General features: G+C 41.0%; 1 protein-coding gene across 2 annotated transcripts; it reads right to left on the minus strand.

The window, feature by feature from the left end:
- Positions 1-1,290: 1,290 nt before the first annotated feature.
- chatb (choline O-acetyltransferase b) lies at positions 1,291-22,734 on the minus strand. Of its 2 annotated transcripts, none has more exons than XM_079577187.1 (15): positions 22,409-22,734; positions 21,892-21,961; positions 17,725-17,916; positions 16,141-16,259; positions 13,003-13,056; positions 10,929-11,103; positions 10,680-10,857; positions 9,213-9,385; positions 8,176-8,276; positions 7,970-8,098; positions 7,777-7,899; positions 5,808-5,949; positions 5,630-5,692; positions 3,271-3,408; positions 1,291-1,683 (listed from the first exon to the last, which is right to left on the minus strand). In XM_079577187.1, the coding sequence occupies exons 2-15, from the start codon at positions 21,934-21,936 to the stop codon at positions 1,444-1,446; spliced, it is 1,872 nt and encodes a 623-aa protein (XP_079433313.1). In that variant the 5' UTR covers positions 21,937-21,961; positions 22,409-22,734; the 3' UTR covers positions 1,291-1,443. The 2 variants fall into 2 exon arrangements, with proteins under 2 accessions (XP_079433313.1, XP_079433312.1); XM_079577186.1 differs by having other exon boundaries at positions 21,892-22,016.
- Between the last annotated feature and the right edge of the window lie 1,265 nt (positions 22,735-23,999).

Consider the following 23,999-nt stretch of genomic DNA (forward strand, 5'->3'; position numbering starts at 1 on the left):
TTTAAACAGTATTTACAGCCAAGTTTGAGTGAAAAAAATATTTCCATCTCCTTTTCTGTCAGCGTAGTATTTACTCTCCAAGACAATTAATAAGATAAAAAATCACAACTTGCTTCGACACCTGCAGTTGCGCTTATGGCCTCTAGGGGCAAAAGTTACTTAGTACTGCTTTAATAATTGATATCTGGTGCCAATTTAGTGCCGTTACAGTGAAAACTATAGAAGCTGTTGAAGAGTGTCCATGAAGGGTCATATTTTGTGATACCGTAAATGCTCTAATATAGGCCGAGGCCTTTATTTACTCAAGGGCATCTAGGACCAGGAAAACGAAGAAAAACGACATTTTTGTCCATTTGCACCTAAAATATTAGGTTCATTTATTAATTAACATTTCAAACCCTCTCCCAGCGGCTGGAACATTGACGCCTTTTATTTTGTCGGGACAACAGGAAGTGTTTCGTTGTTAGCGGAGCTTTGACATCAATGTCACTGCAGGTTTCTGTTTCGTTTTTACCGCAGACTTGGATTATTTGTTGTTATCTTGTGTAAAAGGCGAGTTTAGACGGAGCGTTTGTGTTTGTGATCGATCATGAGACTGACCCGAGAGAAGACGAGACGCTCGCGCTGATGGGAGGAGTTATTTTGAGGCGTGGGACTGACCTGCACACGGAGCAGCTGGACGTGCCTTGAAGACGCGATGGTGACTTTATTAAAACCCTGGAGGGTCACACAACATTTGTTTCTTGTCCTTGTTTCCAAATATCATCACAGGAGGTTTGAAAAGTGTTTAAATCTGTGTCAAAGTTACGTTCGGATCAGCTCCTCCGCAGCGTCCCCCTCGGCCCGGGTTCCCGTTTGTTACTTCCTGCACGTGAGTTTTCATTTACACCAGTATGAGACAAATTCCTAACATGGGGAATATTTCTACCGCTATAGTTTCTAATAAAAGCCCCGGCCTGTTTTAGAGACCGGCTTTAGTTTGTCTCCGCCAGCCGCGAACCCGGCCTCTGTCAGAGACCCGGCCTCTGTTAGAGACCCGGCCTCTGTCAGAGACCCGGCCACTAATGGAATACAGGCCAGTATTAGAGAATTTAGGGTATACTTCAAAATAAAGGTCCAGACCTTAAAGGGGCTAGATGCAAGTTAGCCATTTTATACTCACTACTGCCACCTCAGGCTCAGCGTATTTGCTCTCCAAGACAATTAATAACTTAAAAAATAGCAACTTGCTACAACACCTGCAGTTGCGCTTATGGCCTCTTGGGGCAAGAGTTACTTAGTACTGCTTTAAAGCTGCTGGTTTGTAGATATCCTAGTCATCCACATCCATCACAACATAACAAACTCTTGAACCCACTTCTCCAGCTTAAAAACACAGAGTCGTCATAATGTTTTGGCTCCGCGCTGCATTATCTACCTCTAAAATGGCCGACACATTATGGCTTACTTCCCCGCGTTGTGGGCCGGACTCTGGGGCGGCTTGTGGGCTCGGATGCACAGGTCCCTGATTTGCAAGAGCGCCTCCTTCAGGGCGCCGGAGAACACGGCGGAGGAGGTCTCAGTGCTCTCGCGGAAACTGGAGACGCAGAAGACGATGTGGTCCGACTGCGGGTTGTAGCAGGCGCCGTAGCCGTTCGCCACCACCGGGCCGTAGCAGCAGAACATCTCGACCGTGGTGGGCACCTGGGAGAGGGTGTGTGAACATGCAGAGGGTTACTCTTCAAATGAATGTGAATAAGTACGGATGATTGGGGGGGTCTTTAACCTCTTAGCTCCCGCCTGAACCGAGAGCATTTTCTCCAGTTCAGCTTTACCCAAATCCTGTAGATCTACAAAACTAAATAGATCTTTTTTCTCACATCATAAGATTTTTTTCATCACTTTTTTTGTTGGGCAGTCATCTCATTTTTGTCAAATTTTCGTGACTTTTTTCACTTTTTCGTCAATTTTTTTTTTATTTTTTTATTTTTTTTGTCACTTGTTTGTCACTTTTTCGTCAAATTATTTGCATTTTTTTTGTCAAATTCGTATCACTTTTTCGTCAATTTTTTCTCAATTTTTCGTCAATTTTTTCTCACTTTTTTGTCAATTTTTTGTCTTTTTTTTACATTTTTTGTGAATTTTTTGTCACTTTTTCGTCCATTTTTTTCTCACTTTTTTCACATTTTCATCCTTGTTTTCGTCTCAGTTTTGTTGTTATTTTCACACCTTTTTTCACACCTTGAATGTGATCTACAGCAGTGTTGTTTAACCCCTTATCTCCCACCTGAACGGATCCCATTTTCTCCAGTTTGGCTTTACCCTAATCAAAAAGCTTCTTGGGGAAAAAAGCAGCAAAACAGCCACAAAAAATGAGAAGAAAACAAGGATGTAAATGCAACAGAAAAGTGACAAAAATGCAACAAAGATGTGACAAAAATGTGACAAAAACTCAACCAAAAAAATAACAAAAAAATCAACAAAAAATCAACAAAAAAATCGACAAAAATGTGACAAAAACTCAACAAAAATGTGACAAAAAATCTACAAAAATGTGTCAAAAACGCAACAAAAAAAGGACAAAAATTCAACAAAAAGATGAAAAAAATTCAACAAAAATGTGACAAAAACTCAACCAAAAAAATGACAAAAAATCTACAAAAAATGTGACAAAAACTCAACCAAAAAATGACAAAAATTCAACAAAAAATCAACAAAAATGTGACAAAAACTCAATAAAAATGTGACAAAAACTCAATAAAAAAGGTGACACAACACAGCAACAACGCGAGGAAAAAGATCAGTTTTGTGGGTCTTAGCTTTCAAATGAGGTGTTACACAGACCTATATAATGGCCAAAGAGGACAGAATGCATTTGGTTCAGGCGGGTGGTAAGAGGTTAAAGGGGTTAGATGCAAATTGGCCATTTTATACTCTCTACTGCCACTTCAGGTCATACAGGTAACTGCACCTTCTATATTAAGCCCGTGCAAAAAAATGGGAGAAATCACAGGAACTTTATCTTTTCTCAGGACATTTTTCCCCCCAAAATTAAATACAGAAGCAGAAATCAAGCTGATGAAGAAATGTGCAGATGGTTTTATGAATATAAAATCTCGAAGCGATGATTAAAGGATGAGGAGAGTCACAATGAGGACACATCTGCCTTTCGTGGTGTAATCTGTCTGTCAAAAGCTGAGTGCAGCCTGTCGACCTTCATCCACACAGACTTTTACTTCACAGATCCAAAACCAACAAACCGTGCTCGTCGGATGCGTGGGGGAGTCGTACCTGGCTGGTGGAGAGGATGAACTGGTTGCTGCTCACGTAGGTTTGGTCACAGAAGATCTCGGGTTTCTCCATCTTCAGGTCTCGGGAGATCTTCAGGAGTCCCAGGAGGTGATTGTCGATCGCATTTCCCGTGATCGCCTGCGAGACATGTTTGAGGAAAGTAATTAGTTAAGATATAATAAGCATGTTAGTTGGACGTCCTCAGCACTATAAACAAAGAAATGTATATCTTCTATTTATTTGATTTCATTTTATTGATACAAGTTTTATTATTGTTCACTTAACCTCTTAACTCCCGCCTGAACCGAGAGCATTTTCTCCAGTTCAGCTTCACCCAAATCCTGTAGGCCAGAGTAACACCTCATTTGAAAGACCTACAAAACCAAATTGATCTTTTTCCTCACATCATCAGATTTTTTTTTCATCACTTTTTTTGTCACTTTTTCGTCAAATTTTTTGTCAAATTATTTGCATTTTTTTTGTCAAATTCTTATCACTTTTTCGTCCATTTTTTTGTCCAATTTTTGTCATTTTTTTTTACATTTTTTGTCATTTTTTTGTCACTTTTTCGTCAATTGTTTCTCACTTTTTTCACATTTTCATCCTTGTTTTCGTCTCAGTTTTGTTGCTATTTTCACACCTTTTTTCCAGAAGCTTTTAGATTGTGCCCTTGTGGCTGCATGGGTGGTTTGTTTAGTCCCTTTGCTTTACATCGTGGTGACCCCCATGATGCCTCAGGATCTTTTTTTTTTTCAAGACGTTTTAGAGGGATTTCTGGTAGGTTTTTGGAATAAAAATGCATAATCATAGAAACAGTTCCTACTAAAAACCCTAATTAGGTTCCTGCGATGGAAAACCGCCCATACAGCCTCTGGGTCACTGACAGGTGAAACACTTTTTTTCCACATAAAAAGTTGCATAATGCACCTTTAAGTGTTTCGAGTAAATTGAGGTTTATTCTTATAATTTCAAACGCACAGATACAGGTGAAACTCGGAAAAATAGAATGTCGTTAAAAAGTGAATTCATTTCTGTTCAACTTAAACTGTGACACAAATATATGATAAAGACTCATTACATGCAAAGTAAGATATGTAAAGACTTTATTTGTTATATGGCTCATAAAATGTGTAAATGGACTGTAAGCCATAATCATAAAATAATAACAAATAAAGGCTTGACATATGTCACTTTGCATGACATGAGTCTATATCCTATATTAGTTTCACATTTGAAGTTGAATTACAAAAATAACCTTTTTGACCAATCATAGAACAAAATATAAATCAAAATATACAAAACTTTTATATAGAAGTACAAAATATAGGAACTAGAATATATGAATAATTCAAAAATGTCAGAACCTTATAATAAAGGGGACAAAATACAAAGTGTTGAAGTTGCTTTTAGTTACCAGCTCAAATCAGGGACAAATTGACTTATTTATCAACCTCTTAACTCCCGCCTGAACCGAGAGGATCTTTTTCCTCACGTCATCAGATTTTTTTTTCATCATTTTTTTTTGGGTATTCAACTCATTTTTGTAACTTTTTTGTCATTTTTTTGTCATTTTTTGTCATTTTTTGTCATTTTTTGGTCAATTTTTTCGTAAATTTTTTATCACATTTTTATCAATTTTTTGTCATTTTTTTTGCCATTTTTTGTCACATTTTGAAAAAAAAAAATCATCAATTTTTTATCAAATTTTTGTCATTTTTTTGTTACATTTTGGTCATTTTTTCGTCAATTTTTTGTCAATTTCTTGTGACATTTTTGTGACATTTTTGCCACTTTTTCATCATTTTTTCGTCACTTTTTTGTCAATGGTTTCTCACTTTTTTGTCACATTTCCATCATTGTTTTCGTCTTAGTTTTTTGAAGCTTTTGGACTGGGGTAAAGCCAAACTGGAGAAAATGTGCTTGGTTCAGGTGGGAGTTAAGGGGTTAAAGGGACTCTACAGAGTTTAAAAATGTTTAAATTAAGTATTTTCCCCCTATATGTTCCAGCCATGTCCTAATGTGTAGAACGAGCCCAGATCTGTCCTGCACTGTCACTCAGAAAGGTGTCACTTCGGGTCTGAAGTGCCGTCATGCACGAGCTTAATATAGAAGGTGCAGTTACATGTATGCCCTGATGTGGCAGTAGTGAGTATAAAATGGCTATCTTGCATCTAGCCCCTTTAAGGCTAAATAAGGTTTAGTTATTATGAAATGTTGCCAATTTATTTCTAGATTTTTGCCATGTAGAAGATGACACACAGATGATATACAGGTCTACGTTAGGATCATTTCTTTACACTGATTCCTTGAGCTTTCTCTGATAAATACAATAATAAACACTCGATTTGTAAAGACTTACCGCTATAGTGTTATCCGTCTGGACTCGAATGGCCTCCTTCAGTTTCTGCATCTTCTCCTCGTCCTGTTAGACAAAAACCAGGACCAGACGTGACTCCGGTGGGACGGCGGCACCTGCTCGGCCCCGTCCGAGGCCCGTCCAGGTTTTAATTCAGCCCAAAGTGAGAAAAATGACTCACGGAGGCGGCCGGTTTCTCCCGCGTGGCGGCCTGGACGAAGGCCAGCGCCTGCTTCGTGGCCGACCGGATGTTGTCCACGCGCCCCTCCCTGAAGCGCCGCGTGGAGGCGCTCTCGTACGTGGGCACCAGCCGGCCGGTGCATCTGAGGGGTTCAATGATTAAAGTTAGAGGTTTAGTCTGAGAGCAGATAAAGCCTCTTATTACCAGGGGAACAAGCACATCCTTAATACAACAGTCATTTGTGCCATCTCCAGTGAAAAATAATTACAGTAAAGCGGGATTTCTGCTTGTTAGCATTAGCATTAGCATTAGCATTTTTATCTCATCATACGTTAGTTCAAACCGACTCCAATTCAACATAAAGAACCTTTATTTGAGCAAAATTTTAGTCATTTATGTCATTCAGGGTATTTTTTCCAGTGTATTGCAAGTTTCATATAAAAATAAGGTATTGTGCTATTGTGTGCATAAAAAGAGTTGAAATGTAAATAACGGATAGACCCAGGTTTAAATTTAAAGGGGGGGTATTATGCAAAATCGACTTTTTCAAGCTTTTCATCATGTTATTATGTCGTTCCCTCATTAAAAACATGCCTGAAGTGTTGCCTTGGCACATTCACGTATTTTTGAGTAATCTGTAAAAACTCTGATGGCGGCCATTTTAGGGATAGGTTTGCCTGAGTCCTCCTAGGAACGCCCCCACCTCCTGGAGACGCCTCCGAGCTTTCGTCACCAGCCGAGTAACCAACCACTGCTCCTCAGCAGAACCCCCTCCCCACTGATGCCACAGACAGCGTGTGGAGGGGGCGTGTCGGAAAGGGTCAGAGGTTCTTAAAGAGACAGAGGCCTATTTCAAGACATTCACTACAGCCATTTTGAGAGAGCAATTTTATACAAGGCAGTTATTCTAATTTACTGCATTTACAGACCGACAGAAGGTTTGGTCATCATTGTAGTGTGATATAGACTGGTGCTATGTGATTGAAAAAAGCAGAATACCCCTTCTTTAAGCTTCTATTTTGTTGAAATATTCGATGATTTTGAGAGGACATTTTGTTTAGTGTCTGTAAAAGATAAACTCACTGAAAATAACCTTCAAAATATTGTTAAGTCCAAGTTTTCTCACAATATCGCCGTCAGCTCTTCCCTCCCCCCTCCTCTTGCTCCCCTTTGCTGCGCAGCTGTTTCAATAAAGGCAGAGGGAAAACAGTGTGTGTGGCGGCCCGTGTGGCTGTAGTGAAGCTACGGCGAGTGTTTTTATTTGCAATGAAAGGATTAAGCTTATCAAAGGATAGACACAAGGGGGCGTGGCCTCGCCGAGAGGGAAGGAAGTATGTTTTGGGAAACATAGTATTTCACTCTTTTCAGTCCTTTTTTTGTGGAATATAAACCTATTCTAAGTCTAAATCGGGTCCATACGGATGTTTTTTCACAACAGAAAAACAGCAATCGCAGCTAGCATTAGTAGGTAGCATGCTAATATGAGGCATCGTGCTAGAATTCTCCGTTATTTATATATTCATGGGCTGTTGAACCTTTTTGTATCTTGATTGGGTAGAAAACTATATTCATAATTTAGCATTTGTTACAGTTTTGGAGTAAATGTTGAACATGTAGATTTGTTTCTTCTTTGTTTTCCATCTGGCTGCTTCAAACATGACAATATTTGAGCAATTCCAGGCCGTTTAAATGCATCGAAACATGAAGAAAGCATTTCCTGGATACGTAGAACCTCAGGAGGAGCTGAACAGCCACTGGTGAAGATTCAAAGATTACGCACAGCTTACTCAAAGCTGCGCGAGTGGGTCGAAGTACAACTCCCGGTCTGTTTTTAATGAGAGAACTTTGCAACATTGAAAAAAACAAAGCTCTAAAAAGTGTACTTTGCGTAATACTGCCCCCTTGGAAGCGTTTGATGAATATTTTTTGCGTTTAGACCGTAGTTTGTGAACCGGGAGAGGCTCATCACCTGTAGAACGCGAGCTGCAGGGCCACCTGTATGAACGCATCCGGACTCATCTTCTGCTTCTTGATGAACTCTTTCCCGTAAGCGCTGAACCTAAAAACGTCCATGTCCAGATTCTTCACCGATCTGCAAATCAAAGCTGGCTTAATCCAACAGGAGATTATAATGACATGATAAATCTGTGAGTTTCTCTAACCTCTGGAGTCTCCCGGCCGACGCTGGAATGAACCCTTGAACCTGAGGAGAAACCTTCCAGGTCAGACGTTTGGGAACAGGAAGAGCTTTCCCGCTGACCGCCGTGGACATCTTGGACGGACTCCCAATTCTGCACAAAGGGATTAAAATGAAGTCTTGGATTTTGTTCCTACTAGATTTATAATGATCATTGTGTCGAACGTTTACATGTATTTGAGGAGGAACTCCGAGCACTGAACCAAGACGATTCCTTCAAACGGAGAATGTTCACAGACGACGCCACAAACGCCGTTCAAGCCCACGACAAACTGAAACACAAACGTTCAGTCAAATTAAACAGGAAGTCACGGACGTCCACGTCATCTGCACTGGTGTACTTGTGCAGTTTATTCTATCTGTCATGCTGCATTAAAAGAAATGTTCACTGTGGCAAAAACTGTGGCAAAACAGCGCCCCCAATTTGACGCTGGTGGCCAAAAAGTGTACTGCATCTGTTAAGGCTTACCATTGAGAATGAATGGGCTGCTTCTTGACTGGTGAGCTTGCAGCCTATAGAAAAAAGCGAAGAAACTCTTCTGAGCTTCTTCCTTGACTTTGTTAGCACGTTTTAGTCATTTTTGTTGCGTTTTTGCTAATGTTTTGTCACTTTTTTTGCCAAAATTTTGTCATTTTTTTGCCACATTTTTGTCACTTTTTTGTCACTTTTTTGTCTGATTTTAGTCAGATTATTTTCAGATTTTTGTCACTTTTTTGCCACTTTTTTGCCATTTTTTTGTCCGATTTTTTTCAGTTTTTTGTCACTTTTTAGACGCATTTTTGTCACTTTTTAGACAATTAATGTCACTTTTTTGCCACTTTTTTGTCAGATTTTTTTCAGATTTTTTTCTTTTTTTTTCAGATTTTTTTCATTTTTTTCAGATTTTTGTCACTTTTTTGCCAGATTTTTGTCACATTTTTATTTTTTATTTTTTTTTGCCTTTTGGGCATTTTTCTTTTAGTGTAATATAGCTGTGATCAAGCCACAAAACTGCTACCAAAACAAGTCAAATGAGCAACAACAACAACAAAAAATAATGAAAACATAACCAAAAACAACATTCATAACAAGATGAGTTTTGCAGGTCTTAGCTTTCAAATGAGGCTGTACGATCCAGTTGAGACGTGTATAGACTTGGAGAAAATGCCCATCTCTGCTGCTTCTCTAAAGTTTTAGAAAACATTTATCATCTCGGTCAAAGCCTCACCTGCATGGACTTGTCGTACCAGCGGTTGGCGCCGTTCTTCTCGGCTCCGCCTCCGTGGAGCATCATGGCGGCTCTGCACGAGTCGCCGAGGGCCAGGGCAGAGGAGGCGTCGTCCAGACAGACCAGGCACAGGCTGGACTCGATCAGGGCCATGGAGTCTCGGTTCACTGGGTCTGGGATAGAGCGAGAGGCCGGGGGAAGACCAGGAGTGAGGCTAAGACAAAACAACGCGGAATGATTTAAATTCCCTGTCTTTGTTGTAGTTGTTTGTGTTGCATCCTCCTCCCCGTCCTTTTAAGTGGACTTTGAGCCAACAATGTAAATAAGAATCTGTTCTTCTTGTTTTGCCAAATTAAATGAAATAAATGAATGAATAGATACAGACAGCAATGCATCATACTTGAGGGTGAGGCCAAGCTGAAGAGGAAGAAAGTTTGTTACGGGAATCACAATTTTTTACTCTTTTGTGACGTTTCCTTGTGGACTTGAAGCATATTTAGCACACACAAATAAAGTCCAGTCAAAATCGGGTCCTAGTCAATGTTTTGTCTCATTCTTCCTTGAGAAAATTGAGCAGATCGTCCAGTAGAAGTGAAAAAATCAGTACTGAAGTTAGCCCTTAGCATATAGCGAACGTTATCATCACAGTAATTTATGTATTTATGGGCTATTGAACCAGTTTTAGTAGAAAACACCTCCATCATAATCCAGCATTTGTTCAGTTCAGCTTTAACCAAATCTAAAAGGTTACCGCCTATAGGCCAGTGCATTGCCTCATTTGAAAGACTGACAAAACTCTTCTAAATGGATCTTTTTCCTCACGTTGTTGCCGCGTTTGATATTTTTTTGGACATTTTTTTCCCACCACATATTTGTTGGGTTTTTCTCACTTTTTTGTCCCTTTTTTGTCCCTTTTTTGTTGCATTTTCAGAATACACACAATAATCCCTGTATTTAAATCACTTAAATGCATCACTTTATCAACCACTTGCACTATGACGTAAACCTGCGCTGCTACTGACTTCATTTTTTTGTTTTTGTTGTAGTCTGTTTACTTTATTATTTACTGTTTATACTTTTGTCCCCACAAAGTCCTTGGTAGTCATTGTACGTACCACTATTTTACTATTTAATTGTTTTTTGTTGTTTCTCACATTTCCTGCCTATTTGCTCACCCTGAGTGTTTCTAAGAGCTGAATATAACAAGTAAATTTCTCCATTGTGAGATCAATAAAGGCTTATCTTATCTTATCATTTTTGTCTTTCTTTCATCACTTTTTTGTCAGGTTTTTGTTGCATTTTCATCCTTGTTTGCGTCTCATTTTGTCGATATCTTGACACTTTTTGATTTGGGTAAAGCCAAACTGGAGAACAAGCGCTCGGTTCAAGGTGAAGGTAAAAAGGTTAATGTTAAATGACTGGATTTATGTTCTAAAGCCAGACGAGATCTCTGGACTAAAGTCTGACCTTTCACCAGAGCCTCTCTGGCCTGCGCCCACTCGTTGCGGCCGTCAGACGTCAGCAGACCCACAGGGGGCGCTCTCTCGTTGGGGTTCTCTGCCATTTTCATGATCTTCTCCAGCTGTGAGAATATCTCCGCGTCCGTCATGAGTTTCCCGTTTAGCAGAGTTTCCAACACGAAAAACTGCACAAAAACAACAGTTCAGAGCCGGTCCGTGACTCCCGGGGACGATCCGGGATTTCACCGGGACCGACCTGGTTCTTGCAGGCGATGACCATGTGCTCCGGCCCGGGACAGTCCACTTTGACGGAGAGGGAGTCGGCGTTGGGAGCGGGGAATCTGTAGGAGCTGAACATTCGTCTGTACTGTTGCATACACATGGGGGTCCCGGCCAGCTGCCCCCGCGCCACGTCCACCGGCAGGTCGTCCCTGCAACCCAAAACTGGGATTAGACCCGGTCCAGGCACACAGGTGAGAACAAGGTGCTTCTGCTGCAGGGCCATGGGAAATTTAAATGTATAGATATCAATCTGAAACTCCTGCTGTAGATGATCACGAGGGAAAATGTGCCGTGAGTTTTCCTTCATTTAATTGTTACATTAAAAAAATATGGCGTTTCTACATAAAAATGGCCAAAATTGTCTATATTTTAAATGTATGGTTTTATTTTGTGACATAGAAGGTCCCGGGTTCGATTCCCACCTGAACGGGGCCTTTCTGTGTGGAGTTTGCATGTCCTCCCCATGTCTGTTCCTCCGGGTACTCGGGTTTCCCCTACCACTAAAAACATGTACAATAGGCCAGGATGTTTGGCTGCTCTGCTTTGTGGCGACGACACTCTGGCGACGACACTCTGGGGCCGCCATTGCTGTAGTACCTCCATATAACCGCTATAGTCTCCCATTGGAATGCATTACACTACACGTTATAAAAAGAAATGAAAGCCTGGTTTCTAATCTTAAACTTTCAACAGCTCGATATTCCTCCAGTGATAACGCTGGGTTAGTTACAATTAAAGAAACCAGGCTGGTTTTCGTGAAAAAAAAAGGAGAAATCTCGTACTAATGAGGGTCGGACTGTTAGCATTGGAGCTGCACGAATTACATAAGGGCGGAGTCTACAGTGAAGATCCCGCCCTTATGCCCTTTTTAATAACATCCTCCATCAGAGCTGGGGAGGAGGAGTCTGTAAACCCGCCATGATTTCCCCCTCGAGCGCAGTCACTGTGGTAAACGGGGAGGAGTGAGGAGGAGGAGTCTATTATTTTTTAAGGTCTATGGGGACGACGGATGGAAATGAGCCCAAGGCTAACTTGCACTGTCCCGACCAAATAAACCAATAAATAAATAAAAATTGACTGATAAATTAACTATATTTATGAATGTTGTACCTTTATTTGAGTAAATAATCTACCAGTGGAAATATTTTTTTGCACAAAAACGCATGTGAATCAAATGAATTTAGATTTATTATGGTAAATGGTCTCAAATTATATATCGCCACCTACATCAGGCTCCAGTGGATCCAGTCACCCATTCACTCTCTCAGTCATTCACCAGTGTACGCAGACTCTGGAGGCCAGGGGGGTGAAGTGTCTTATCCCCAAGGACACAACGACAGTGAGCACCATCAGAAGGCGGGATTCAAACCCCCGACCTTCCGATCAGGAGACGACCCGCTCTACTATCTGGACCTCTGTCGAATTATGCAATTCTAAGTGCAATTAGACCCCTCCTAGTGTTCAAATTTAATCTTTTTGGGGTTCAAACTCTATAAATCAGTCTAGAATGGTAGATATTAAAAATCCCACTGAAGAAACTGTCCAATAATTGTGAAGTACAAGTCTGGGGAATTTGATGGAGATGCTGTTGAGAAAATGGCCCCCTGAAGCTACGTTTTCCAGATAAATCTTTGGAGACACATTGATTCTGTGCAATATTTAATCATCTCATTGTAAATACTGGGCAATTCATGTGCTCCCTGGTGAAAGTTCATACACTAAGAAAACTAACTGGCCCCAAATAAAAAATAAAAATCGCATGTTGTGAGCGAGCTATTGATGACAATGTAAAACTGAAAATGCAACAAGCCAAAAGCATTTCCCTAATAATTGCGGATGTCCATTCTTTACTCTCTAACACAACCGGAGCTGTTATTAGAATTGCGGATTGAGACTGAGCTGCACAGACGGTCAGACGGTGGAGTCTGGACCAAACTGGCCTTGACTTTTCAAACCACATAAATGTGAGAAGCTGAGTTTGTCGTGTGTGGCCCCAAACTGATTCTCCTAAAACCTGAGTGTTTGTGGGTGAGTGGTTGTGAACTCACGCGTCGATGCGAGCCTTGAAGTCCAGCACTCCCCGGATGATGCGAGTCGCAAACCTGAAAAAGGACACGACAGGTTTTTCAGTTTGGAAAGTACAGGAGGAAAAACGCTCATGCGGGATAAACAAATATGGAAAACAAGAATTAAGTACTTTTCCAAGTAGCTCCAGCAAAGACTTTCTAAATCTCTCCACAATTAGTCAAATTTGAAGGCTGATAATGTCGTCTCGGAGCTGCTACCCGTCTCTAAGGGGTTCCCCAGGGCTTTTTTCAGGGGTCAACACTTTTTTCCCCACAAATATACTTCCGTCACAAAAAAGGTCACCCGCAGGTATTTGATTGAGCCACATTAGCTTTGATTACAGGACACATTCACCGTAACATTGTTTCATTAAGCTTCTACAATGTCTAAAGATCCAGTGTTGCATTAATTTCCCCCCAAGATCTTGTATTGATGATGGGAGACCAGTGTGACCAGTGAGTGATCATTTTGATTTAAACGTCTCAAAAACCAAGGACATGGTTATTGATTGTAGACGCTCCACATCGCCCTCTCTGGGCAGCAGTGTCATTCACGGCGAAGCGGTGAAGAAGCACAAATATCTCTTGACAACAAATTGCGGTTTGACAGACAGCAGAGAAACCATCTTTTATGGAAACTTGACTCTTGTATTGTAAATAAAATGATTCTTGGCAACTTTGACTGCTATTTCAAAGAGAGCCTCTTCACTTTTTTTGTTTGCCGGTACAAGGGTTTGTCTGTGAAAGACAAAAGCAAACTGCAAAACATTGTCAAAATCAGCTCTAAAATCATTGGAGTTAAAGGAACAGACCACCGTTTTTACATACTGAGATATGTTCTTAGCTTAGCTTTGACGAGTTCTTTAGGACCTGTCTGATCTTCCCCCGTGCCTTCAGTCACGTAAACACAGCGCAGACGGCGTTAGCATTTAGCCTCTCCCTCTCTCCTCTATAGCTCCAAAACAGGTCAAGATAGAAGCTACCAAGCTCTTCCACGTTTTCCCTATTTAAATATGGTTACGTGAAGTGTTACACTACAAAGTATAATTACACAAAATTAAACAATGTGGATTTTCTAAGCGGATAAAAGGGGGGACTATATTGTAAGGCGTAATAATACCAGGAGTAGTTCGAAATCTGCGCAGTAATCTTCACTTTACTGCGCAGTAATCTTCACTTTACTGTGCGGATGCCAAACTACTCCTGGTATTATTACGCCTTACAATATAGTCCCCCTTTTATCCGCTTAGAAAATCCACATTGTTTAATTTTGTGTAATTATACTTTGTAGTGTAACACTTCACGTAACCATATTTAAATAGGGAAAACGTGGAAGAGCTTGGTAGCTTCTATCTTGACCTGTTCTGGAGCTATAGAGGAGAGAGGGAGAGGCTAAATGCTAACGCCGTCTGCGCTGTGTTTACGTGATTGAAGGCACGGGTGAAGATCAGACAGGTCCTAAAGAACTCGTCAAAGCTAAGGTAAGAACATATCTCAGTATGTAAAAAGGGTGACCTATTCCTTTAAATAAAGAGACCTATAGTCTCTATGTGAAGTATAAATGTATCTTGGGTCGTCCTCTCCATGCTCTGTCTTCAGAGTTTCCTCTCATGCCTTCGGGACATCGTTTTTATGAACCTTTTTGAAAAACTACCATATTTTCCGGAGTATAAATTGATATATATTTTGATATAGAAGTCTCACCTGAGTATAAGTCGCACACCCCACCAAACTATGAAAAAAGGTGTGAACTACAATCCGGAAAATATGGTAATCATTTCTCCAACTCTTTTGTCCCCTCTGTCACTGAACTGTTGAATTCTAAAGGAAGTGTGTTTATTAAGTAACATGTGCTCTATTTTTATTGTTATGGACTATTGTTTTCTTGAGCCTCTACTCGTTGTGATGTGTTTGTGTAATAATCTGAGGTTTACCACAAATGAATGGCCCTTTGGGATTAATAAAGTTTTCTGAATCTGAATCCACTCTTTCTCAATGTGTCTGTACCATCACGGAAGAAGAAATCCACTGATGGAATAACCTGGTCACAGGATGTTCAGGTAGGCAGCAAACTCGGGTAGAAAATAATCACGTGGTGTGTCCTTTAGCTTTATATAAATGTAGAAACACACAAAGAAGAAACTCGCTACGTTAATCTGATTGTTATAAATAGCCCCCTGCACGGCTGTGGTCTTTCTCCGCCGCTAAACACACTCCGTACAGTACAGGCCTAATCGAGTTTACAGTCCGGCCCATAGACCTCAGGAGTAATTGCGTTAAAGTCGGCGGTAAATGATGGCGCTGCTGCTGTCGGTGTTCGAGAGCGGGACGAGCGGGAACGAGGCGACGGCGGTGAGACGGGTCATTTGTCTCCGAGATATTGGCCTCAAAATCAGATCGATACAAGGAGCAAGAGGGAGAGCGCGGCCATTACAACAGTGGCAGGCTGGAAACATGACAAAAGGTACTGATGGTTATAGTTATTGGTGAACAGTGGCGTAGCGAGGCCGCTCTGGGGCCCTGAGCAAAAGAAAATGCACAGGGGGCCTATTATATTGCTCTGAAGCTGTTAGATGCAGTACATTATAGACCAGAAAACCAATCCCATCATAAATCAAGGCTTTAGTTTCCTCAATACTGTGTCGTTTCACAAATAACTCAGTGTCAGTGATTCAGACGATTCAACTTTTCAAAATCAGGGTGAAAAATCTCTAAGTCTTGGCTCCTGCTTTACTTTTGGTTTTTGTCAATTTCTTGTTTGGATTTTTGCACGCGTTAAATCTGTTTCCGTTGCAGTCTGCATTTTTGGCCGTTTCTTTTTCATTTTTACTTCAAACCGTGACAATTTAGATTGTAATTTTGCCCACATCTTCACATTCAATACATCCTTTAACTCAAACTTGTTGCTGGTTTAGACATTTGCATCTTGGCTCTGCTTTTAGATAATAAAAGGCTGCTGTTTAAGAGAGACTCGAGGCGAGGTTGTTAATTGCTGTGTTTGAAACAGGTATGTCAAATGAGTCTCAAGGGACAAACCTGTTTTAATTAAGGATAAATAAAGTAAAGACAAAGACAATGATTTATGCAGAGATAAAAAGAACAGGCGAACTTCACACGGACCTGAGCGCGTCCCTGTGGTCCCTGAAGTTCTGCCGGGGGAACACCATGGCCGGACTGGAGTTGACGGGAAGAGCCAGACGATTGTTCAGATACATGTCCTCCAGCCAGTAATCGTACACCTGAAGGAGAGAACAAACACAAGCAGGCTTTAGATAAACGTCTGCAGAGCCTGTTAGCATTAGCCTGATCAATGTATTTTCCCTATGGCCATTAGCATTAGCATCAGACATGGCAAATTATGAACCACACAGATGTTTTCACATTTAGATCAAAGCCTCATTAGAAATCACTAATGAATGTACACACCCTTGGAGATTTTACTTCAGATACAAATTAGGGTCTAAAAGTGTCTCTCTGCTAAATGCTAACTCGTACTCAGTTATGTTTCTGCTTTCTGTGGCTCAGATACACATCTATTAAACATCAGCTTATGAAATGTTAATAATAACAATAATAATAACAGGCTCAGATAGCTAAAGGCATTTTTGTGATCTCTATGTTTTTTATTACCAAAGATCAATCCAAAGATAACTCAAAGATGCGCTAAAAAAAAACAAAGAATAGGAAGAAAAGCATTCAGGGCAATCAATATAAGGAGGGAGAATGGACTTTTTCAAGTTGCCCCAGCAAAGGTTTTATGCATTTCTACACAGAGAGTAAAATTTGAAGGCTTATAATGTCGTCTCAGAGCTCCTACCTGTTTCTAATGGGGTTCCCCAGGGCTCTTTTCAGGGGCCAACACTTTTTTCCTACAAATATACTTCTGTCCCCAAAAATGTGAATAAATAAAACTTCTTCTGCTTTCTGTGGCACAGAAACACATCCAGTGGCCACTAAACATCAGCTTATGAAGTGTTTATAATGGAACAGGCTCAGATAGCTAAAGGCATTTCTGTGATTTGTTTTTTATTACCAAAGAACAACCCAAAGATAACTCAAAGATGCGCTAAAAAAAAATAAAGAATAGGAAGAAAAGCATTCAGGGCAATCAATATAAGGAGGGAGAAGTGACTTTTTCAAGTTGCCCCAGCAAAGGTTTTATGCATTTCTACACAGTGAGTAAATTTGAAGGCTGATAATGTCGTCTCAGAGCTCCTTCCTGTTTATAAGGGGGTTCCCCAGGGCTCTTTTCAGGGGCCAACACTTTTTTCTACAAATACACTTCCGTTACAAAAAAGGTAGATAAATAAATACTTCTGCTTATCTAATCTTCTAATCTAAGCCCCATTTTGTATTCGTGGCTTAAGTACAATCCATGTTGGGTTTGTCTGACTGTCGTAATGTTTCACTTCATCCTAAACCTCTAAGATCAAACCAGATCCAGCGTTTCTATGGTCTGGCTTCATGGACCGGCTCTCTCCTGATTACGATGTGGGCCGTGGCAGTTGTTTTAAGCCTATACGTCCCCGATAAACCCACAGCCCACACCGGCCCCGCGTTGTTCCACCGTGATCTGCGGGCGCCGGAGTGAAAACAGAAGCCATTCCAGTGACGTGAGCGTGGGCTGAGATGGACGATGGACGGAGACAACGATCCGTCTGTTATATAGTGTTGTCAAAACTTAAAAAATAAAATAAAATGTACCCAGTTGTCGGTCTTCTCTCTCCTCTCCAGTAGTTTCTTCTGCAGTTGCTCTCCCACGCCTCCGGGGGCGCCGAACTTCTCCACCGCCGCTTTGGTTTTCCTGAACTGCTCCTCCGGGACGAGATGCTGGACACAGTTGAGGTACGTGTCCAGAGTCTTACCCAGAGGAGGGACCGGGATCTTCGGCAACTCCTACACAGACATTACAAAAGAATTAAGGAACTCTAGATAGGCTTCCTCCTGGTTCCCCTACTACTAAAACATGTACAATAGGCTTGAATGAGTGAGTGAGTTGTTGGTGGTGGTTGATTGGCTCGCCTCTATGTTGTGTATATTGAATGAATAATGGCTAATGGCTGGCACAGGCTTGAAAAACAGAATAAAAGTGCAAGCCTTTATTATACGCTGAGAGAGAGGACGATGAACTTTGTGACAGTTTCTGTTTCATGTGGAAAAGAATGTATTAGTCTGATATAGTGCTTTCCAGATACTCAAAGTCGTTTTACAATTTTGTGCTTCATTCCCACAAAGACTTAGAACTATAAAGATGTTTACCTACAGGTGGGAGTAGTCGTTAATACCCCTCCCAGTGGTCTATAGCCGGGGTCCTCAAACATTTTTACTCTGGGGGCCACATGATCGTTCCTGACTGTGATGGGGGCCGGGCCGGGTTGGCTATAACATAGAATTGTATGACCCAGTCTGGCCCAGTCGTCCCCACTACTATATCCACAAGATCAGCACTTGATTGACAAAAATAATCAAGTCTTCACACTTTGTTTTTATTAGAAATACCACAGGTATTCCATTTATTTTTACTTTCAAATAGAACATCATTGCGTAATGTGACCAAAGTAATAACGGCTTACACTTGTATTGCACTTTGCAAGCCTGTGTCACAAGTTTCTCAAACTACACTCATTATTCATTCACTCCACACACATGGTGGTCAGCTTCATTTACCACGTGGCTATAATGTGTTGTTTGTGTCCTCATCTCTTATTTCAGTGCCCTCTGCTGGACACGTGTGGAATTCTTTATTTATTTATTTAAGTTGGCCCCTTTTGGCTGGAATGAGTATACTGGTTAAATTATCTTGTGGGCCAGATTTGGTCCGCTGTCAGTAGTTTGAGGACCCCTAGTCTATAGTATCTACGGCTGAGCTGAAACTTTAGTGTCACTGATGAAGCCTACTGGATGAAGAGGTGAAACATTTGACACTTCAACTACAGCGTACAGAAGACGACTCAAGAGCCTTCATTGAAGATCATTCATTCACTCCAGACTTGGTGGTGGTAAGCTACTATTGTAGGTACAGCTGCCCTGGGGTAAGATGATGGAAGCGAGGCAACCTGTCTGTGCCATCGGCCCCTCCGACCACTCACTCACTACATTCACCCAAGGTTTGTGTTTCCCAAACAGTCTCCCATCCAAGTATCAACCACAATCCGGCAGAGCAAAGGCAGATCGGTCCAGCCATTACTCTCTCTCTTTATTGCCTGTTATTATGTGGAAAACAGGTATTTTATGAGAAAAAAGACCCCAGAACACCTTCATTTCTGACTAAATCTGAATAAATGATGGTAAATTGTCTCAACTTATGCAGCGCTTTTCCACATACTTTAGGCACTCAAAGCGCTTTATAGCAAGGAACCAGTCATCCATTCACAATCTCAATCACACACCACACACCAGTGTATGCAAACACTGAAGGCATGGAGGGTGAAGTGTCTTGCCCAAGGACACAACAACAGTGTGCACCTGGATTCGAACCCCCGATCTTCTGATCATGAGACGACCCGCTCCTCCAAGATCATTTAATTCCATGCTTACTTTTGTCCTGATTTAGTCTCATTTTGACGCAATTTGACGGAGAAGGACTTTTATTTGAATTGAATTGAACGTAAAGCGTCGAAATGTTCCGTAAACATCTGCCGTGTCTTCGCACCTCGGTCCTGTTTGAAAAATGACAGCGATCTGACCGCGTCTGTGTGCTTTTTCCTATAGCAGCCGCTGTTTATTATTAGATGTAACTCAATAATTCATCACAAAAGCTTTGAAGAAGACGGGACCAAGTGGGACCTAATCCTCTTAATTAGGAAACTGCCATTAATTATGCTCCATGTGATGTTGGCTCTTCCACAAAAACCTCTCCAGGCGGATTCACAACAGCTCAGGCCACGGCAACAACACCGGCATTAATAAACAATGTACCCGGAGCCGAGCGCTTCTCCTGCCTCCCCTCAGTCAGGCGGGAGGTTGTGGGTTAGACTCCTGGTTTCTCCCAGTGTTCTGTGCAGAAGCTGGATTAAGGCGAGACGTTGCGGGTGAATGGGGAAACTTTGTAAATTAAGAGATATCAATTAGAAACTTTTTCAGAGGGGATCATGGATATCGTGTTTAGTTTTAAATAAGCTGTATATTAGTGGACAAATCTGTAAAAAAAAAAAAATATATATATATATTTCATCTTGTTTTTTGAAATTCAAAACTCAAAGTTTGTAGGAGCTACGAAAGTGGAGATGTTGTCCACCAATTTTGAGAAAATGGCCGTTGAAATTACAATTCCCCCATGTAAATCTTTGGAGAAACATTGAATCAGTGCAATGTTTGTTTCCAGGTTAAAGGATATATGTTAAAGGGACTATACAGAGTTTAAAAATGTTAAAATTACGTATTTTCCTCCCCCTACATGTTCCAGCCATGTAGAATGAGCTCAGACCTGTTCACCACAACTGCCTCTAAAATCCTGCACTGTCACTCACAAAGGTGTTGCTTCCGAAGTGCCGTCATGCACGAGCTTAATATAGAAGGTGCAGCTACACGTAAGACCTGAGGTGGCAGTAGTGAGTATAAAATGGCTAACTTGCATCTAGCCCACTGAAGAGACTGATTTGGCCCAAAACCTTAAAATTGAAAAAAATAGTTTTGCCTGTTTTCTATTCCCTTAATTGCGTGAACTTTTCCCGCACAAACCTGAAATATGTACTTTTTTCGCATTTGAAAGTTGCATGATGTACCTTTAAGTAAGATAGATGATTTAAAATGTGCTCTATATTCATTATTGTTTATCTTGAGCCTCTACTTTAGTCTGAACTGTGACTGTTTGTGATGTGAGCTACAATGAATTACAAATATTACAAATGAACTGCCCTTTGGGATTCTAAAGTTTTCTGAATCTGATTCACGTTGGTTAAAAAATACGAGCTCAGTAGTCGGCCTGAGCCTGGACTCCGTGGACTTTATTTTGGACAAAGGAATGAGGACAAAAATATGAACTGTTCTGTCATTGAAGGACCTTCCTCTACAGATTGTTTGGACTGAACAGAAAAGCTCCTTCAGTGAGTGCATGGTGATGCCGCAGTGCTCTATCTATCTATCTATCTATCTATCTATCTATCTATCTATCTATCTATCTATCTATCTATCTATCTATCTATCTATCTATCTATCTATCTATCTATCTATCTATCTATCTATCTATCTATCTATCTATCTATCTATCTATCTATCTATCCATCTATCTAATCACTGCACACTGTCCCGCTGAAAACTAATTAAATACATGCTGATCATCAGGATTTGGTCGATCCATTCATCCACTCCTTTAAAACTGACTAATAAGACACGTTTTGCAAAGCTGGCATTCTCATCAACTGGAAAACTGTAGATTGCCATGAAACTATGGAGACTCTTGTCTTTCAGCGCTCCAAAGGAAGATGTAGTGACTTTAAAGTTGCATTGTCATTCCGTTTGTCCTGCTGCCGTCTCGCCCTGAGTGAAATATGCTTCTCCTTAATTAGCCGGAGTGCCCTGGATTTATTGACGTTGTTACAGTAGCACTCCCATTATTGTGCAAAAGGTTGCCCCTCATTCCTAATCATTTGAGCCGAGAAATCGCAACTTGTTTAACATGACTACACGAACAAACAGTGAAATGTGGCCTAAGTGCTGTATTTTGTTCATTTGTGGGAGAGCTGTGAGGTAGATGTCTGCTCTCCCTTCTCCAGCCGGGTTTTTGCCTTTAACTCAATGGGCTTCGCCTCTAGCGGCGATAAAGCGAACTGCACCCGCCTCTGTCCGTGGTGCTGAACGTCCCGCACGAGTCTTATCCAAGACCCACGAGTCATTTCTAAACTTGAAAGATAAAAATACGAAGATTCTTACCTGTTTCTCCCGCTCCACACTCGGCTCCTTCGGCAGGATCGGCATCTTGGTTTAACTTTTAATGACCCCTCTTCAAATCAGTCGGGTTTTTGTTTCTTCTTTTCTTTTTCTGACGCCTTTTCAACCTGATAAAAAGACGTAAAGTTACAAATATTACACTCGTTTCATCGCAGACATTAAAACTCGCGTGTCTTTGATGGCGCCTGTGATGGCACGCCCGTATTATACAGCAAGTATCAGCAAGTCCCAACTGTAGCTGGCGCACATTCATAGAAATAGCATCCACGCTTCCCATTTAGCCCCTTAAAGACTTTCTACAACTCTTCACAACTCACAAAAGCACATTTTTGAAAAGGTTGGGACATGATTTTGCCTTTTAAGTCAGGTAACTTGGAGAAAAGTGAAAGAAGCGTGTACTTTTGGCACGTTTTCATCCAAAACGCGCTCAAACCCCACACAATGTCACGCAAACATCACGTAAAAATTGTCATGCGAGGAACTTTGAATACATCCTTACCCTTTTAGTTGCTTGGTCGCGCGTAAAAGTCCAAAATCTGCCCCGTGGATCGCATCGCAGCGCCGTTATCCCCGTGCGTAAAAACCTCTTCCTCCGCGCACTGTCTCCGCTCGCTCCATAAGACACTTTACCCCCCCCAAAAAAGGGAGAAAAAAAATCGGTCGTAGGTGCCTGTCACGTCTACCTTCAGTCTTTCTCTCGTCCCCCCCCTGAGGCTACAAACTCCTCCCTCGCGTCTGTCCAAGTGCGCGTGGATTTGTGGATGGATGGAATGGACGCATGGACGGGATATGTTCCTTCTGTGCCGCCCCGTGCGTAAAAGTAATAACATTATCATGACGGGCGAGCGGAAGGAGCGGGGGAGACCTTGTAGGAGCGCATTTGGGAATGGAAGAGGAATTAGCACGAGCGAAGGACGCATTTTACGCACGACTTCTCAACCATTTAGCGCACGGTTTGAACTAATTGGTGCGGTCCATTTTATTATTGGTAGTTAATTTCGAAACTAAAGCGCATTTTCTTGCCATAAAACATTGATTTATTTCCTTTCATCCCTCTTTTTGGTCGGAAATAGCACAGAAAACTTACCCGTTTTTGAGTAAAAGCTTAATTTAGATTAAAAAGCCGTGATAGAAATGTTAGTTTTATAGTTTTTTTGTTTTGTTTTATTATCCCCAAAATTTACAAGCCAAACATTTTGTCATGATTTGTTTGATACACCATGTTTTAGGCCCGTTTTTTTTTTTTTTTTTTTTTACAATTCGCAGGAAAGGAAAGTCTCAAAGTGAAACTGGGGAAAGGAAATGGCCCGTTTCTGGAGGGCATGACTTTGACCAGCACAAAATGGCGTCTTGCAGCGCTGTTCCCTGCTGACATGGACAAACTCCAAGAGGACAAGGACAGGATTTGTGAAAGAGTGGTTTAGGGAGCAGGAGATTTGCCCATCCATCCATGTTACTTCACTTACTTCAATACCAAAAATGTGAAGCTCAGAGTGCAAAAAATATGAAAGTGATGCTTAGTTTTTATGAAAATCTGCCCCTCCAGTAAAAAAAAAAAAAGACTGTAACTGATTTTATGACTGATCTTTGATGGATAATATCATCAAAGCCTCATTGAATTTGAAAATTCCTTTTTTTTTTCAAATAATATTTCCATACCGCCCCATTGACAGTACATGAGTGTGGGAGTGAGTGGTTAATGGTGGTTGGAGAGGTCGTGGGCGCAGATTGGCAGCCTTTCTTCCAAATTGCCCCAGGGATAGGGAAGAACGTTCTTGAGTCATCATCTGTACTCTGTAGTTGATGGAAAAGTCAACCCATAACGTGCATCATATGAGTGTATAGTTTATGAGGCTAAACCTGCACCAGGACAATGCCTACCTTATATTTCCTACCATCTGCAGTTTCAAAGATTTCACATTTTTTTTATATTATTACTTTCATTCATTTTCTGTCCTCACCAAATAAACAAATAAATAAATCTTTGCAATCAATTCAAAAAGTGTACTCTATAAATACTATTGCTGTTCTTTGATACCTTCTTTTAGTTTAAAACTGACCAAAGTGGCTCTTTTGATGTTTAAGATTGC

This window comes from Gobius niger (genome assembly GCF_951799975.1).
Source record: "Gobius niger genome assembly, chromosome: 19".
NCBI lineage: Eukaryota > Metazoa > Chordata > Actinopteri > Gobiiformes > Gobiidae > Gobius > Gobius niger.

Excerpts from the sequence above, each read along its gene's own strand:
- chatb (XM_079577187.1), bottom strand. The coding sequence starts at position 21,936 with ATGCCGATCCTGCCGAAGGAGCCGAGTGTGGAGCGGGAGAAACAG. Across the intron at positions 11,104-13,002 it reads TTCAAGGCTCGCATCGACGC|GGACGACCTGCCGGTGGACG; the intron begins GTGAGTTCACAA and ends TTTGGGTTGCAG. Across the intron at positions 9,386-10,679 it reads CAGAGAGGCTCTGGTGAAAG|ACCCAGTGAACCGAGACTCC; the intron begins GTCAGACTTTAG and ends GCTCTATCCCAG.